This window comes from Akebia trifoliata, chromosome 3, assembly GCF_017979445.1.
Source record: "Akebia trifoliata isolate Shusen 1 chromosome 3, ASM1797944v1, whole genome shotgun sequence".
NCBI classification, from domain to species: domain Eukaryota; kingdom Viridiplantae; phylum Streptophyta; class Magnoliopsida; order Ranunculales; family Lardizabalaceae; genus Akebia; species Akebia trifoliata.
The window spans coordinates 20060755-20080781 of NC_141377.1; the positions used below are offsets into that span (position 1 = coordinate 20060755).

The 20027-nt window shown below is 36.2% G+C and overlaps 1 protein-coding gene across 1 annotated transcript; it reads right to left on the reverse strand.

The window, feature by feature from the left end:
- Nucleotides 1-6026: 6026 nt before the first annotated feature.
- On the reverse strand, nucleotides 6027-10513 carry LOC147406122 (uncharacterized). The gene is given in 8 exon segments (XM_086432496.1): nucleotides 6027-6532; nucleotides 6686-7165; nucleotides 7168-7457; nucleotides 7590-7855; nucleotides 7857-8224; nucleotides 8672-8918; nucleotides 9255-9873; nucleotides 9923-10513. Coding segments are annotated over 8 exon segments (3282 nt in total). The 5' UTR covers nucleotides 10429-10513.
- Between the last annotated feature and the right edge of the window lie 9514 nt (nucleotides 10514-20027).

The following is a 20027-nucleotide window of genomic DNA, read 5'->3' on the forward strand; positions in this document are numbered from 1 at the left end:
GAGAGAATAATATGGGTTAGTTTGGTGATGATGATGGGAGGTATTGGTTGAGATGATTTTGTTGGAGTGTTTTAAGGAAAAGTGATGGGTTGAGGTGTGGGAGATATGGGTTGTGATGTGGGTGGTTGATGGTGTTAGAGAATAGGGATAGGTTAGGGTGTGTAGGATATGGGTTGTGATGTGGGTGGTTGATGAATGGGGATAGGTTAGGTTAGGGTAGGGTATGGGTTGAGGTGATTTTCGAGAGAAGTGATGTGGGTAGATGAATTGTTTAGAGAATGATGATAGGGGTAGGTGATTAGATGAGGGAGGTGAGTGAGGATGATGACATGTGTCATCTTTTAGTATGAAGATTGTGATTGGTTGATGTAGGTAGTGATTGATGGGTTAGGGTTGTGGGTTGGATAATGAATTGGATATGGGTAGGGTCTTATGGGCTTTGTGGTGTTGGACTTGGGTTTTGGAAGTGGTTTTGGATTTTAAGAATTTATTTTAGAAATGATTTGAGAGGATAGGTTGGTTTTAGATTTTAGATGATATGGGGTTGCTTTTTAGGTTAGGGGTAAGGTGAGAGTTTGTGGGCTTGTGGATTCGGAGGCGGAGCGGTGGAAGTAGAAGAGGGGTAGGCATCCCAAGTCTCGTATTTTTTAATTTATTAATTTTTTGAGATTTTTACGATCATTGGTTTGATAAAAAATACCACGTGTTGGCAAGTTGGACTTTTTAGGCCTGTTGGATAATTTTATTGAGTATTCGGGTATTCTCGGGTACAAGGGTGGAGCGGTGAAGGTTAGGAGGGTGTAGGGTGGTCCCCTAAGCAATTGGAAGGTTTTAGGGGCCTCAGTTAAATCAAAATGCCATCTTTCAGTGGTTTGAGCCTTTGAGGCCCGTCGGCCAATTTTGTCAAAAAATCGGTATTTTGAGTGGAGCAGGGTAGATGGGAGCATGCTGAGCCTTTTCATGTGAGCCCATTAGACTACGAGGAGGTCTTAGGGGCCTTGATTCGATCAAAATCTCAAAAATTTTGTGATTTGGGCCTTCGAGGCATGTTGGCCAAGTTTATTGGAAAACGACTATTTTTGGGCCCTTTCAAGTGAGGGCCCGTTCAAATTGGGGTGTCTACATATAGTAAGAAATATAGTTGTATACTTGGTCTAATATGTTGATATCTTATTCATTGGGAATGACCAAGTTATCTTATATCCTAGGAATATAGATCCTTTGGGAAAGAAAATAATATAATTGAGTCAACCATTCTACACTGATAAGATTCAAGCTAGGAATAACATGAGTGGGCGTAAATATACGATATTAGCTTCAGGCTGACCCGAGTAGTGCTACCTAGGCATGTGGCACAGGCACCAAGTGTCAAGGTGTTGACCCGAGTTCAACACAGCAACTTTTGAAATTCGAATATGAAAGCATGACCATACAAAAAATAAAAATCAATTGAATATCCAAACAATATTTTAGTGATTGTGCTCACATTCCTTTAAAAATAAAGAAATCATAATCGTAGAAAACACACTTAGGAAAATAATAATAATAATAGAAGAAAACAAAATAATAAGATACAATTTTTTGATATGCTAGATATTAAACATGTATTAATGAAACAAAATAACATGGAAATGTTAAAGATATGATTAAAGAACCTACTTGAAGAAAACACGAAAAGTTGAATTTATTGCCAACACCAAACTTAATTTATTCGATATCATGCAAGTACTTATTAAGGACCCTAAGCATTTGATATGCTTTACCTGATTTTACATAGTTTTTCCAAAAAGACACTTCATTTTATGGTGTCAAAATGAGGCACACTTTAATGATATCATATGATATTTTTTTGTACAATTCTAGATGTCTCTTCCCATGAGGAGGAGTGTCTGAGTGCCAACTAGCGTCAACTTGACATAAATTCAAAAAGTAGAAGTACCAAAGATAACACTAGACATGTGAGAATTAGCTTACTAGTTCCTTATACCTAACATGTCACAACTATGGATGAAGTTGTGCCTCCATTTATATGGTTGAAATAGTGTTATTATATATAAAAGGGGTAAATGGTGGATTAGGTCTTAGATGATGTTAATGATGATGATCATCATAGGAGGGAAGATGGTGACTCTTCATATCAAAGGGGAAGCCCCCCTGTAAGAGGAAAGGTTCCCTCCAAGAGAAAAAAGATGAGAGAGAACCCAAATTAAGGTTCCACCCCCCTTATTTGTTGTCCTAAATAATTCTTCATAGACAAAAGCGATGGAAAGCCCCATTGAGCTTTGTCCTTTGTTAGTGATTAATTAAGATGAATTAAATGCCCATATGATTCATTTTGCACCATCTACATTTAGTCCCTTGCATGGTGTAGAGGTTGTGACGATCTCTACGACAGGCAATTCTTGGTGCAAATCGTGGTGATGCACAAGCAGATGAAGTAAAAGACAACCACTTGAGAGGATATGAAACATCGCATGAGTGAAAACGTCATGCTAGTATAATGAGACCTACTAGGATGGTAGAATCTGAAGGCAAAATTGCGTTGAGGCTTGGCAACTACAAGCCAAGGCAATTGTAAGTCGAGGCACAGAGGCCTGCGATTATAAGTTAAAGAGGTGTTGGGGCTTGGAAACTGTAAGTCGAGGTGCTGGGGCCTGTCGATTGTAAGTCAGAGAGGCGTTGGGGCTTGGCAATTGTAAGTCGAGAACTAAATTTCGTAGCTGCGCCGCCTTCTTCGACAACATCAATTAAAAGTAGGCCCATCAAAATATGAGTATTAAACTCATTTTTGAACTTGAATTTGGTGCATGCTCTTCACTTGAGTTGGGTTCAGAAGATTGAATTTAGGCATAAGTGCAACATTTGTTTGAGCCCCCAAATCCAAGATATTAGGTCTCTCTTGGGCATCCATTAAAATGCACAGGTTGTAAATTGAATGCCTCAGCACTTTGCATACATTGTTACCAAAGAATTGGCTACCATGATTGTTTTGCACATAGTTGAAAATCATGCAACTCCAAGAAAAGGCATCTCTCTTCAACATCTTATCAAATAGCTTACGTGCAACTCTTCTAGAGATACTGCCTCAGCAATCTGTCACATCGACCTATCACATCAACCAATTATCTAAAGAACTATTCCTGCCAACTCAATCAACAACCCCAACGCTTCTTGTGTAGTCAACTCTTGACCACAATTCAACTCAATCAAAGTTTGCATCATCAATGGTAAAAAAGATCTTGGAACCAATCACTATACGAAAGAATGGACAAACGTTGTATTAAATTAATAGCTACCCCAATGCTGCGATTTGAACATCAAAATTGGATGAATTTGTCATTCTCCAATAAACTAAGATAATTGAGCAAAAATTAAGAGGGCAGATTCTTGAAGTTGATTGAGATAAATGAGACCAAATGTAGGAATCATTGCAGGTTAATTGCTTTCGAAGGAGAATCGTAGATGTACAATCTATCATTCTCATCTCCTACCTAACAACCCACAACTATGTCGTTATCCGTTACATCTATTTCACCTTCACCATCTGAAGCATGCAAATCCACTCTCTACCCAAAACTCTATCGTTTCATCATCTCAACCTTTTGTTTTTCATCGTCTGATCATTACGATTACAATAGATCTTCCATCAAAGAGTGCCATAAACAAGCCAGGAAAAACGGCTCACTTGTTCAACAAGTTTCTTTCTCATAATCAATGCTTGTCTTCAGTTATCAGATCTCAGCATGGATTACCTGAACACTATATCAGTGGAGCTCAACTCGGTTGAGTCATTGAACTAGACATGTTGGGTTATTCTTGAGATGAATCTGCTTTATGCATGCAATATTATCTCAAAAGCTTACCAACAAATATGTCGATTTTGACAATACCATGCATTTCTTCAGCCTTCCAAAGATAAGCATTGGCTGCAACCCAGAGAATATCTCTACACATTTAGAATAAGGAACAATACTAAAATAGAGGAGGAGGATAGTATAAAAGAGAGAAATAGAAGAGCCAAGTTCCAAGTATTGCTTCTGGAACTAAGGTTGAGTAAATCCTCATAGGCACAATCACGTTTAACATAGGCAAGATAGAAAATTTTCTAACTTATGCTTCATAAAACATGTACATGTAAGGGCTTAGACCCATAGCTCAGTTGGTTTGACACCTTGCAAAGCAACTTTGAGGCCTTGGGTTCAAGTCTAGCTTACCCATAAAAATAAAAATAAAACATTACACATACAAGATTTTTTAAATGTCACACCAGTCAAAATTTTGGTCCCTCCAACAAGTGGAATAAGGGTGGAAGTCTAGAGAAGTTCGTCCAAACGTTATAAATTGAAGCATTAAAACAACCATTACTCATACTTTGATCCAACGATCTCTAGATGAATACCTACATGGAAAAAAAAAACTGGGAGGCTCATTTATTATAGATGAGAAGAACGAAACCTTGAAATAATTGTAAATTAGAAACTTAGAAGGATAACAGTGACATGTGCATTTTACTTGGAGGCAACAATGCATAAAAAATTGAAACTCAAATTCATCCCTACACTATAGAGCATCATTTCAAGAATAAAGAGCAATATAGCTTCACCCTAGAAGTGACACACACACGTGTGTGTACATAAGCATGTGTATGGCTCACAAACTTGCTTAAAAGTTACATTTAGAAAAGGCTAGATAACTTATTCAAGCAAGAATGACAATTAGTTTGTGTACTTAGAGAACTGAATATTGCTCGCTTCCCTGAGACAATGTTTTAGGAATACTAGTCATTACAAATAAACCATCTCATCTATGAGTATTAGATGAGCAATTTAAAACTTTCTTTAGAGCTATTCTACTAGACAATGGTGTTGGCATGACAGAACTGAAGAAACTAGAGTGCCCTCAGATGTACCATCTCATCTTATTCACAGGGAAAATTGGTATCTTATTTTTTAATTTTGTAACTTTTGCATGCTATTTCTTTCTTTCGTTTTTTTTATGTTTTGTTTTTTTTATGAGTGATAAGGCTACATTAAAAGAAAAAAAAAGATTATGTTTTTCATATTAACAAATCAATGTAGACATGAAAGCATTCCAGTTGTCCTATTGAGCCAAAAGATACCTGTTTCTCAAGTTGCCTAGCCCATTAGTAATCAAAGGAGAGATTACTAACCCGTCCTTACTTTTAACTGGTACTACCACGACCTAAAAGCTCCCTCAATTCGCGGAATGCGCGGATCTGCTTTTGACCCTTGAGGTTTGGGAATCGCCACCTAGTTGTTAAGGTCTAGGAACCAAACTGACTCTAAAAAAGGCAAACTAATCTACGAAAGAGAAAAAAAGTCCGGGGATCACGTTACGGGGTTGGAAGGTGTTAGGCACCAACCCCGCCCGGTCAAAGCCGGTCTCTACTAACTTCCCAAATAAATCACATTGCTAAAAACCTAGATAAAAATAAAAATAAAATTTTTTATACCTTTCCGATAGCAAGGATTTTGTTCCCTCAGATCTGACAAAAATAGCTCCTTGTACCATACTCCCTTACTCCGTTCTGTCTCCGGATTTGATTTGGGATCTCCGAGACAAGCTGATATGAACCTTCTTGGATTAAGACCTTCTCTTGATGATCTCTTCTAGGAACCCTTTTATTCGAAGGCTTCGAATATTCTAGAATTGTCTTAAAACAAATTAAAAAGTTGATCGGACTAAAACCCCAAGGAAACTAAGTCCTTGAAACCTCAATCTAATGACACAACAAGGATTGATCACTTCCTTGATAAGTCGAAGAGTCATGTCTTTTCTTCAAGAACTCGAATGAAAACTCATAAAGAACCCATAAAGAAATCATGAAACAAAACTAAAGTTTCTTTGAATAAACTTCAAAATCTCATAAGCTGTAAAATATCAATTGTGTCCCAATTACAAAATGAGGTACCTTTTTATAGACAAATTAGATCAAGATTAATTCTAATTAGTCCTTGGAAAAATAAAGAAAGTCTAATTAGTCCTTAGGAAATAAAGAATTCAAACTAAGGACAATTAGAACATACAAATTCCCAATTACCCTTGTATTCAAATTGATCTTCCAAATTGACCTTTTGCATAAAAAGATAGTTGACCATCCTTGATGAAACTTTGATATCTCCGAAGTTAGCCTTAGAATCTTCTAGAATGGCCTCTTTGTATTGGACTTCCACAATCAAGCCTTGCAATGCCTCTTCCATCCGTTTTGTCCTTGCCCTAGTCATCGGACCGCCAATTCCTTGCAATGGTTCTTGAGAAGACTTGGAAACAGCAACTCGATCTCCATTATTCTCCCCCTCTTCGAAAAGATTCGTCCTCGAATCACCTACATTAAACAAGGATAAATCAGCAACATTAAAAGTTGCACTAACATTACCATAATCACTTGGCAAATCAACTTTGTAGGCGTTATCATTGATCCGTTCCAAGACTTGAAATGGACCATCTCCTCGAGGTTGCAATTTTGATTTCCTTTGGGTAGGAAACCGCTCCTTACGCAAGTGCACCCAAACCCAATCTCCAGGGTGGAAGATAACTTTCAAACGACCCTTATTGGCTTGCTTAGCATATTGCTCATTCTTCCTGTCAATATTAGCTCGAACTTTGGCATGTAAATCTTTCACAAAGTCTGCCTTTTTCTTACCATCAAGATTAGCATGTTCATTAGTAGGCAAAGGTAAAATATCCACAGGCGTTAAAGGATTAAAACCATAAACAATCTCAAATGGAGAAAATGAAGTAGTTGAATGAATAGTTCTATTATATGCGAACTCAATATGTGGTAAACACTTTTCCCATTGTTTTAAATTTTTTTGAATGATAGCACGCAACAAGGTAGTGAGTGTCCTATTAACTACTTCAGTCTGGCCGTCCGTTTGAGGATGTGCAACAGTAGAAAATAGAAGTTTAGTTCCTAATTTACTCCATAAAGTACGCCAAAAATAACTAAGGAACTTAACATCTCTATCACTAACAATTGATTTAGGTAGCCCATGCAATCGAACTACCTCCTTGAAAAACAATTCAGCAATATGTGTTGCGTCATTGATTTTAGTACATGCAATAAAATGGGCCATCTTACTAAACCTATCAACAACAACAAATATACTATCTTTACCATTTTGAGTCCTTGGCAATCCTAAAAAAAATCCATAGAAATATCAATCCAAGGCTGATTAGGTACAGGCAAAGGGGTATACAAGCCATGCGGTCGAATTTTAGACTTTGCTTGCTTACATGTAATGCACTTGTCACAAATAGATTGAACATCATGCTTTATATGGGGCCAATAAAAATGCTCACGTAAGATATCTAAAGTTTTTAGGACACCAAAATGACCCATTAAACCTCCCCCATGACCTTCCCTTACAAGTAATTCACGAATAGAACAATTAGGCACGCATAATTTATCTTTCTTGAAAAGAAATCCTTCATGCCTATAAAAGTCACCAGATGCACACTTAGCACATGCATTCCATACTTGGCTGAAATCAGAATCATTGGCATACAAATCTTTAATTAATTCAAAACCAAGTAGTTTAGTTTGCAATGAAGTAAGTAACACGTACCTTCTTGATAATGCATCGGCCACAACATTTTCCTTCCCACGTTTATATTTAATTACATAAGGAAATGTTTCTATAAACTCCAACCATTTAGCATGTCTTTTATTAAGCTTACCTTGGGTCTTCAGGAATTTCAAGCTTTCATGATCAGAATGAATGATAAATTCCCTTGGCCATAAATAATGTTGCCATGTTCGAAGAGTTCTCACTAGTGCATAAAGCTCTTTGTCATAAGTAGGATAATTCAATGCTGCCCCACTTAGCTTTTCCACTAAAATAAGCTATTGGCTTAGAATCCTGCATCAAAACAGCTCCTACTCCAATCCCGGATGCATCACACTCTATTTCAAAAGCTTTATCAAAGTTAGGCAAACACAACAAAGGTGCATTAGTTAACTTATCTTTCAAAGTTTGGAAAGCCTGATCATGCACATTAACCCAATTAAAAACAACATTCTTTTTAACAAGTTCATTCAAAGGTGCAGCAATAGAACTAAAATCTTTAACAAACCTTCGATAAAAACTTGCTAAACCATGAAAACTTCTTACCTCATTCGCATTCTTAGGTGTAGGCCAATCCTTTATTGCCCTTACCTTTTCCTCATCAACGCTAATTCCCTGCGAACTAACAACAAATCCAAGAAACACAACAGATTCCATACAAAATGTGCATTTCTTAAGATTAACATATAATTGATGTTCTCTTAACACACTAAACACAGCATGCAAATGCTTCACATGGTCATCAACATTTTTGCTATAGACTAAAATATCATCAAAGTAAACTACCACAAATTTTCCCATGAAAGCACGCAAAACATGGTTCATTAATCTCATGAATGTACTAGGGGCGTTAGTTAAACCGAAGGGCATTACTAACCATTCATACAACCCATATCTAGTTTTAAATGCAGTTTTCCATTCATCTCCCTCTTTCATGCGAATTTGATAATACCCATTCTTTAGATCAATTTTAGAAAACAAACGAGAGCCATGCAATTCGTCAAACATATCATCTAACCTAGGGATAGGATGCCTATATTTTACCGTTATCTTATTAATAGCTCGACAATCCACACACATGCGCCATGTTCCATCTTTCTTTGGTACTAAGAGAACAGGAACCGAACATGGGCTGAGACTTTCCCTTACAAATCCCTTCTGCAACAGTTCATCCACTTGCCTCTGTATCTCCTTTGTTTCCTCGGGATTAGCTCTATAAGCAGGTCTATTTGGTATAGCAGAACCAGGTATGAAGTCTATTTGGTGCTCAATTCCTCTTAAAGGAGGTAAACCATGTGGAATCTCCTCGGGAAAAAGATCCTCAAAATCCTGTAATAAAGACAAGACAACACTAGGCAAAGAGGAGTTAAGATCGTCAGTAGAAAAATAAACATCTTTGTACATAAGAACTAGAACTTGTGGCCTTGCTATCATTACACTTTTAACATCATATTTGTCAGCAAGTACACTCAGTATTTTATTCTTCTCTCCAGGTTGCTCACTTTGCTCTCCTTTTTGCTCACACTTTTGTTTCTCTCTCTTTTTGCACTCACTTGCTATCCTAACCTGGTCTTCATAAGCTTGCAAAGGTTTGAGAGGGGCCAATACAATTTTTCGTTTGTTCATTACAAAAGAATAACGATTTTTATACCCATCATGCAACACTTTCCTATCAAATTGCCATGGTCGACCGAGCAATATATGACCGGCATGCATCGGTGCCACATCACAAATAACCTCATCCACATACTTGCCTATTGAGAAAGGAACCCGAACTTGCTTGTTTACCTTCACTTCTCCACAATCATTCAACCATTGAAGCTTATACGGTTTAGGATGTTTCTGCCATTTCAAATTCAACTTCTCTACCAACAAGGTACTAGCAACATTGGTACAACTCCCACTATCCATAATCAATGTACAGACTTTATCCTTCACGTGGCATCTTGTGTGAAAAATATGCTCACGTTGCTCCTCATCTCCTTCATCCTTAGGCTGTATACTCAAAGCTCTCCTGGTGACAAGTAAATCACCATGCACAGGCTCTTCTACTTCAACATCAGAACAATCCTCTAATGGAGGCATCTCGTTGTCACTTGAACTAGCACTTTCAATGTCTCCGTTTGCCAATACAACCATAACCCTCTTGTTTGGGCATTCAGAAGCAATATGTCCAAACCCTTGGCACCTAAAACACTTAATCTGACGTGACTTAATAAGAGGCTTTGTTTCAGGTAAGGCTTCAACTTTACGTCTTCTTTTGGTTTGAAAGGAATTTTGTTGTCTTTCCAATTTGGTTTCCACGGATTATTAGAAGATGATCCAGATCTAACCTTCTAGACTTGATTTGCTTTTCCACTTTAATGGCTTTGTGTAGTAACTCTTCCATTTCCACATAATGGTGCAACTCAACCACATCAGCAATTTCTTTGTTCAATCCGGCAATGAATCTAGCCATAGTTGCTTCTCTATCTTCGTCTATGCTTGCTCTAATCATGGCAATCTCCATTTCTTTATAATAATCCTCTACACTCATGGAACCTTGAACCAACCCTTGCAGTTTGATATACAAATCTCGATAGTAATGGCTAGGAATAAATCTTTTACGCATCACTGACTTCATCTCATCCCATGATCGAATAGGTCTTTCACCATTTCTGCGCCTATTGATCACCAATTGATCCCACCATATACTGGCATAGTTTGTAAATTCCACGGCGGCTAGCTTTATTTTTTTATCCTCGGAATAATTATGACAATCAAAAACGTGCTCAACTTTTCTTTCCCACTCCAAATATAATTCAGGATCATTCTTTCCGTGAAAGGTCGGAATCGTCATCTTTATGCTACCCAAATTGTTATCTTCTTTGAAATCTACTTTCTTATCCCGTCGATAATGTACTCTCTCCGCTTCGGAATGAATATCTTCTTCTCCGTCGAACTCATGTCTTCGATATGGTTTAGATTCATTAAGGATTCCATATTGTCCAACCTTGAATTCAACAATTTAAATTGATCATGAACGGCCTTGATGAATAATTTTAAGTCGGTCTCATGTGATTCTCCCCCTTCCTTACTCATGGTTGAAATCCTGTAAGTTAAAATAAACGAAAACAAAACAAAAATATGCAACAATATTGTAAGTCCCGGAAAGTGATGAAAATGATGGAATTGAAGGTCGAAACGGTGTGGAACAAGGCTATGCCTATTTAACTTGTAGATCTCGAAAAGAGCTTCGATTTAATATGCACTAATAGTCGTTCCGATATCCGGATCAAAAGTTATGGCCGTTTGAAGTTAACAACTCCAATTTATCGAATTTCTGTAACTACAAACAGCAACTAATAAATCTTTTTTTTTTTTTTAAACCAAGCCCAGCAAAAAAAAAAAACGATAAATCAGCCTTTAAGGTACTTAATCAGAAAGTCAAGAAAGTCGACCAATCAGTCTGTTTTCAAAAAAAAAAAATACAGCCCAAAAACACTAAGAGACATAAATTTAGAAAATGCAGAAAATGCAGAAATTAAAATCTGAAGATCTATTAGTTCATATCTATTTTCAGTCAAAAGAATTCAGAAATTCGTTTCTGAATTTTCTCAATTATAATGTTTGGCAGACAAACTTAAAACAAGGTGAAAGAAGAAAAAAAAAAATTTAGAAACATTACACCAATTTAATGTAACTAACAACAATTCGTTCTATATGAACTAGATACAGCAACTCCAACATAGTAACGTGATTCTAAGTTTCCAGCAAAAAAATAAAAAAAAAAATCAGCGATAAAACATGGTAAATCAATAAGAAATCCTACAATGACATCAGTGAGTTGAGTTGTTCTTAGTATGTAAGATAAAAAAAAATACAAAAATAAAATACAAAAATAAAAAATAAAAAAAAAATCCAAGAATGTTCAAGAATTTTCGATTCACAGATGTAAATCTTAGAAAGATTTCAGTACAGCAACGTTGGCTTGTGTTTGTTGAATTTCCAGCAATAAGAACATTTGTTCTCAATACAGCAACGTTGGCTGTGGTTTGTTGAATTTCCAGCAACAAGAACGTTTGTTCTCAATACAGCAACGTTGGCTGTGTTTGTTGAATTTCCAGCAACATGAACGTGTGTTCTCAATACAGCAACGTTGGCTGTGTTTTTGTTGAATTTCCAGCAACAAGAAATATTTCAAGTTTACTTACAGCAACATCAATGGTGATGTAAGTGAAAGATTTTTCAATGAGTGACCATTAAAGATCAACACTATGTCCAAGACAATTCTCCCAAACGAAAATTTCAGAAATCAAGAATCACAATCGAGTATTCTGTTATTGCTGAAATTTCAAGAAGCTCAATTTGCAGATGTACATATAAGGAATTAGAAAGAATGTTGAAGATCGAACATTGATTTCCAATTTCAGCAAAATAGAATAACCAATAACACGAGGTGGCTGAATTCCAGAAATTTATTTATTTATTATTATTATTTTTTTTTCAATGAACAACACAGCAAAACATGGCTGTTGGGGCTGTGTTTCAGCAAAACATGGCTGTTGGTTTGTTCTTGTACACAAAATTAAAATCTAAATCTTTTAAAAACAAAGATGATCATGTAGCTCGTATATCTTAGATTGATTGTTGATGATCGATCACAATTTTGTAATTTTAGCAAGAAAATAAAATTTCAGAATTCACAAAGAAAATACCGCAAGAAAATGCAGAATTCACAAAGAACTATGTAAGAACAACTACGAAATTCAATGAATGTTCATGGTTTCCAACAAGAACGTATCAAGAATGTTTTGAAATAATAAAAAACCTGGTTTCTAGCCATCGTTGGCTTTGAATTGATATGAATTTTGTTGGGAAGCAAGATATACCACGTTTGATCTCCAATTCGAATGTCACCCGAACCAAATCTTCGAAGGATTACTTCAATCTTGTTGTATTTTCCAGCAATCTTGATGCTCTGATACCAAATGATATGAACCTTCTTGGATTAAGACCTTCTCTTGATGATCTCTTCTAGGAACCCTTTTATTCGAAGGCTTCGAATATTCTAGAATTGTCTTAAAACAAATTAAAAAGTTGATCGGACTAAAACCCCAAGGAAACTAAGTCCTTGAAACCTCAATCTAATGACACCCACAAGGATTGATCACTTCCTTGATAAGTCGAAGAGTCATGTCTTTTCTTCAAGAACTCGAATGAAAACTCATAAAGAACCCATAAAGAAATCATGAAACAAAACTAAAGTTTCTTTGAATAAACTTCAAAATCTCATAAGATGTAAAATATCAATTGTGTCCCAATTACAAAATGAGGTGCCTTTTTATAGACAAATTAGATCAAGATTAATTCTAATTAGTCCTTGAAAAAATAAAGAAAGTCTAATTAGTCCTTAGGAAATAAAGAATTCAAACTAAGGACAATTAGAACATACAAATTCCCAATTAACCCTTGTATTCAAATTGATCTTCCAAATTGACCTTTTGCATAAAAAGATAGTTGACCATCCTTGATGAAACTTTGATATCTCCGAAGTTAGCCTTAGAATTTTCTAGAATGGCCTCTTTGTATTGGACTTCCACAATCAAGCCTTGCAATGCCTTTTCCATCCGTTTTGTCCTTGCCCTAGTCATCGGACCGCCAATTCCTTGCAATGGTTCTTGAGAAGACTTGGAAACAGCAACTCGATCTCCATTACAAGCTATCTCCTTATTTTTGGATATGAACTCTTCAAGTTTGTTGCGGATTTTGGAATGTTTTTGGAAGGCTTTTAGGCGTTTCTTATGCTAAAATTGAAGGAGGGATGTTAGGTAAGGAGTTGGGGCTCCAAAACTAGGGTTTATGGGAGGCTAGGGGGGCTTTTAGACCTACTTCTCTTAGGGTTTATCATTTGATACGAAAATAGGGTGTGAGCACCTCTATTTTAGATGTTTTTTAGGGGTTGATTTGGATAGAGTTAGTGTTTAATTAGAGTTGTGTTTTAGTTAGACTTGTTTTAGGTAGAATTGTTTTTTAATTAGAATTGTTTTAGGTAGAATTGTTTTTAAGTTAGAACTCTATTAGATTGAGTTATTATTTAATAGAACTCTATTATGACTTTTGGTCTTATTTGATTGACTTTTAATGTGTTGACTTTAATCTTAATTAATTGACTTTTAATATCTTGACTTCAGTCTTGCTTATTGACTTTAATTTTGACTTTAGTCTCACTTGATGACTTTAATACCTTGACCTTAGTCTTTCTTGATTGACTTTAAATTTTGGGAGAACCCCCCTTTAAAATATCTTTAATTCTTTGGACCCCCAAATGGAGGGGTCCTTAAAGAATATCTCACGAACCCTCAACAATTTTACTTGAAAACCCGATTCTTTCGATTTCTTCGGCTCAAATTTTAAATTAATTTCATTTGTTCACTTTACTTTAATTATTTAATGTTTTATTTATTAATTTCGAATTTTTTAATTATGAAAATTGTGAAATTATCGTTTGGCCCCCGGAGAGGACTTTTCACGTTTTAAGTCGATTTTTAATGTTCTAGGATGTTTTAGAATCGATTTTTCATAAAGAATTCAATGGAAGTATTAGTTTGTGTCATTTATGAATTTTTTTGTGTGAAATGGTCATGAACTTTATGAGGGGCATTTTTGTAATTTTGTCGAATTTTGTTAAAATTGGCGAAATGATTTATTTGGTTCCGATTTGTTATTTTATGTGTTCGAGAGAATTTTCCTAAGCATAACGTAGGCTCTAGGGTTGTTTTGAGGTTAGGGGTATTTTGGTAATTTGGTCAATTTTTAGTGATTTTTATCGTGAAACTTCTTTTTGGTCTGCAAGATGATGATTTTTATGTTTCTGGGGTCGTATTTTCCTAGCGTAGCATGGTTTCGAAGGTTTTGTCAATTCAAGATACCTCATCCGGATTTCTGAAATATATCGGGTAACAAAATAAAGCAATGGAATACACATCCATCATTGGGAATCATTGCGATCGGGTTGACGAGTTGATTAATCAGGCGGATGCAAAAATGGGGTGTCTATAGATACCCCTCTTTGGCAGAGGATTGAAGCAAACTAGATAGCAAATCTATTTCGGAAGATAGTGCGATATCCGAATGCCAAAGCTAGTGACAGTTCATTTTGTAGCCTGATTTAGCAATTCGTCGGGGTGTTCAGATCCTTGAGCGTAAAACTCTCCCCGAACAAAAATGTTGTTAGGTCTTCAAGAGCGAGCTTTCACTGACAGTGTCAGATCCTTGAATTTTAAAGAATTCTCTTTGATTAAAAAGTGCAAGTGTGAATGTGTGTACTATGTGAAACTGAGTAAAAATGTGTCAGGTCCCAGAGATCATCTCTCACTGACAATAATGATTCAAAATTGAAATGTGCTTATGCAACGAAAGTAATCATAGCAAGGTCGAATAATGAGGTAATTGGAGTCAAAAAAATGTAGGAACTTCGTTAAATCCTATTTGCATTCTTTTTTAGAGTTCGAAAAAGTTAGAGTCGCATTTATCGGACTCGAGCCTATTGTAGCCACGCTTCTCGGGCTAAAGAACTTAAACAATCCTGTTAATTCAATATGATTCAAACAAAACTGGAGTCTCGTTTCTCGGACTCTGACTAAGGTTTAGAGGAACTTAAAAAATCCTATAAAACATGGAGTCTCGTTTCTCGGACTCGAGCTAAGGTTTGTAGGCATTTCAAAAAGCCTATTCATTCTATGATTTAAAAAGTTGGAGTCTCGTTTCTCAGACTTGAACTTAAGTTTGTAGGCACTTCAAAAAGCCCACTCATTCTATGATTTAAAAAGTTGGAGTCTCGTTTCTCGGACTCGAACTTAGGTTTATAGGCACTTCAAAAAGCCTATTTATTCTATAATTTAAAAAGTTGGAGTCTCGTTTCTCGGACTCGAACTTAGGTTTGTAGACACTTCAAAAAGCCCACTCATTCAAAAAGTTGGAGTCTCGTTTCTCGGACTCGAACTTAAGGTTTGTAGCCACTTCAAAAAGCCCATTCATTCTATGATTCAAAAAGTTGGAGTCTTGTTTCTCGGACTCGAACTTAGGTTTATAAGCACTTCAAAAAGCCTATTCATTCTATAATTCAAAAAGTTGGAGTCTCGTTTCTCGGACTCGAACTTAGGTTTGTAGGCACTTCAAAAAGCCCACTCATTCTATGATTCAAAAAGTTGGAGTCTCGTTTCTCGGACTCGAACTTAGGTTTGTAGGCACTTCAAAAAGTCCACTCATTCTATGATTCAAAAAGTTGGAGTCTCGTTTCTCGGACTCGAACTTAGGTTTATATGCACTTCAAAAAGCCCACTCATTCTATGATTCAAAAAGTTGGAGTCTCGTTTCTCGGACTCGAACTTAGGTTTATAGGTACTTCAAAAAGCCTATTCATTCTATGATTCAAAAAGTTGGAGTCTCGTTTCTCGGACTCGAACTTACTAAGCCACGTTTCTCGGGCTTAGATTTATAGAAACTTAAACAATCCTATTAATTCATTTTATGATTCAAAATCGAGCTCAAAGTTTGAAAGATCATGCCTTTATTGGCTTATCATGCATCTGGATTCATAATTATCATTGGGCTTCACCGAACTTTTAAGCTTTTGTAAGATTTTCTTTTTATTATGTGATTAAGAACAAAAACTTTGGAATTAAAATGACCTTCAAAAATGTCCCTAGTTTCAAGGTTGACTTTAATTGGGACTTGACTACGAGACTGATGGAATGGATTACGCTTGAAAAATATGGATTCTGATGTATGATAGATAGTAGAACTGACATTCTTTTAAATTTAAGACTCCTAAGGTTATCATATGTGCAATAAGGGATTGATTATTATTTTTGAGAAATGCTTGAGCTGGACTTAAAAAATCTTGATAAATATTAGAATAGAAGATCTTTATCTTCAAAGTGGTTGATGATTCTACATCTTCCAGTAGCGAACACTTGAACAAGTAAATATACTCTTGAAGATCCTACAATGTTCAAGATGACTTCTGATTTTTTTTCAAGTTCAATATTGTCTTCGTCGAATGTGAGCTCTTGGCTGAAAGACAAATATCGTGGCTTGAATGGTTCTACAGTTTCTGCACAAGCTTTCTTCTGAATTTTTCTTCTTGATGAGACTTTTCCTCCCATTTGATGATGCCCTAATTTTTGCCTAGATCGCCTCTTCAGGTTTTCAATCTAGCAGACTTTGTTTTTCTTTTTCTGATGATGCCTTGATTTTTGGCTAGGTCACCTTTTCAGGTTTTCAACCTAGCAGGCTTTCTTTTTTATGGTTATACCCTAAATTTTGCCTAAGTCGCCTTTTCGGGTTTTCGACTTAGCAGGCTTATCTTTTTTCTTGATGATCTTGAATGATCAACTCGACAACTTCTTGGTTCCCTGCAACTTAACCGAGTCAATTAGCATTCAGGAGGACTTAATAGGTGGGCTTAGGACATGATTTAGAAAGAAAGGGTAAAAGGCTCAACTTCCCAAAATACCCCTAGTCTAATATTCTCTTTTTTTTGTCATTATTTTCTATAAATTCTTTTGACTCTTTTTTTTATGCCCCTAGTTTGGCATTATTTTTCTTTTTTTTTGCTAATGCCCCTAGTTTGACATTATCTTCTTTTGAACCTTTTAATAGGGGATTTTCCTTTTGGATGATACTTTCCTTAAGAGAATATATTTTTTTTCATGACCGGGCCTGAAGTAACTTCTCAGGTTGCCTATGTACCCCAAATATATTAATTTTTTCTTTTGGGATCAGGTCAAAACGTAGTTCATACTAAGATTCCCTCCCAAGGTTGGTCGGTATGGTTTAGAAAGAAGAGGCTATTTTATTTTTCTTTTAAAAGGATGCGAGGGGCTAAAGAAGGTTTTTTTTTCTTTTTTGGTAAGATAGGATAATTGTTCGACCAAAGAAGGCCTCCTTTGGTGAATGCTGCTTGACTTGGTCAAAGTTTCAGGAATTCGATATTTGGATTGCTTTGTCGAGTAAGGTTTCCTTTTGAAGAATGAATATTCTTTAGTCTTCTTCTGTGAAATCGAGTATGATCGAGTTTTCTGATTATTCAACTCTTCTAGAACTTCAAGAAAATCTTTTATTCTTTTGTGAAAGAGAACTCTCTTCTTTTGAGTGAGAAACATGGTAGATCCACTTGTAAGTCTTAGCATCTTTGTTGATGCTTTCAGCTATATCATCTTTTACCGATAACCTTTGACTTTGAAATCACTCTTGACTTGATCTATGTTTTTGTGTAATTCATCCATATATCTTTATGAGACCATGCAAGAACATTGTTTGAATTTCTCAGGTAAGTTTACTATTCTCTCATGTTCTCCTGAGGATAACGTATTACCAATTTGCACTTCTTGAGTATACTCTTTAATTCCAATATTTATCAAATTTGGTTAGTGAGCTTTAAGTTATTTTTCATGTTAGATTTTATATTCACATCATTATTGCACACATGATAATCAAAAGTTTCTTTATTTATTGGAATTGAAAAGAACATAGACTGACAAACCTTACTAAAACCCAAAAATAAAAATGAAGAATTGAATTCAAAGACTGACGCAACTAAAGCTAAAAGAAACTAAAAAGACTTAAAAGACGACATCATTCTGAATGGAGGGACACAATTCTAGAGTCTATGCCACTTCGATTATCTTCAATGGATGACTTGAACTTGCCTGCTTTTACTATCTCTTCATATTCTGATTCAAATCTGTCAGATTGGGGACAACCCGTTGCTTTAATAATTTCTCTGTTCTTCAGTTTTGCCACTGCCTTAGGATAGTTGAGCTCATTCTGGCATGAAGCAAATGCACTGTTAAGACCGATTGGGTGAATGAAGGAAATTGGGTCAACTGATTCGGATTTGGATATTGATATTAGGTTTAGAGTAGGAGGGGGTTGATTTTAAAAAGTAGGCAAAGGGTTAGTCTTAACATTGGGAGTAGTAGGAGTGGGTATGGTGACTTTTCCTTCCTCAATAAGGTCTTGGATAGCATGTCGGAGAGTAATACACCTGTCAAGAACATGACCAGGCATCTGATGGAATTCACAGAATTGCCCATTATCCATGTTTGGAGGAAGAGGATTAGGCAAATGCTTAGGTTGTAAAGGCGTCAACAATCCCCTTTTCATCAATTTTTGATAAGCAACACTAAGGGACATTCCAAGATTGGCAAACTGTCTCCTAGGCTTAGTTTGTGAAGGCTGAGTAGCTTGAGGAGATAGTGCGAAGGAGGTGTTGGCCACTTGTAAAGAATTGACATTAGGTTTGAAATGTTTGGGTTTTGACTTAGACGAGTTACCAAAAAGTCCCGAAGAATATGCATCCTCAATTTGATTTCCAACCTCAAGAAGGGATTGAAAAGTGGCAAGATACTGAGGCATCAAGTACTTGGCATAATTTGGAGTGAGATTCCTAAGGATGATCTTGACTTGTTCCTTTTCTTGAGGTCGGTCCCACAATTGAGCGGCTTTAGCTCTCCATCGAGCAATGAACTCAGTGAAAGTTTCCCCGGGTTTTTGTTTAGTAGTTTCTAGGTCTCTTCTTGTGAGTTCAATATCCGTGTTAAATGAATACCGACCAATAAACTCCTTCATCAATTCATGCCACGTTCTTACCCGAGATGAGTCCAATGACATTAACCAGCGTAGGGCAGGTCCTGTAAGGGTTCTTTGAAAAAGTTGAGCCATCTGTTCTTCACTCAAACCCTGAGATTGCATGATGCCGACATAAACTTTTAAATGAGTCCTAGGGCATCCAATACCATCAAATTTCTCCATATCTGGCATTGTGAACTTCTCTGGCAGACGGACCGTGGGAAACAAAGTCATTGCCCCTAATCCAAGAGTAAGATCATCGGGGTCTTTAATATTCTTCAAAGCAGTTTCAACCTGAGTTATTCGATGAGCTAGGACAGGGTCGACGTGTAACTGATCATCTTCTTGATTTTTAACGAGGTCAAACACATCCTGAGGTTCTATAGCTTTATCTTTTCTCTTTTTAATTTTCAAAGATTCAATTTGTGTTTGGACAGAAGCAATAATCTGTGTTTGAAAAGATTCTAAAATATGACGGAGTGCAGCTTCATCCATGGTACTCGTTTCTTCTCGTGGTAAAGACTGACTACTTAGCAATGGTACTCTAGAAAGACGACTATTTTCACGGATCCAAAGTGGTACAGATGGAGGTTTAGAACGTTAAGGACCAATTATCACCTTATTGGAAGTAAACCAAGGTTAACCATTGACTCTAAAGGTTTGACTCTTAACCACATGATTATGATATAGAATAGCCCAAGTCCAGTGGAAAATATCGAATCCAAATGCACTATAAGTCTATAATGACCAAAAAAATGAGAGAAGGTTAGACGCGGGTCTACCCCTGATTGGGATTGAACCTTTGATCAGACAAATTAACTT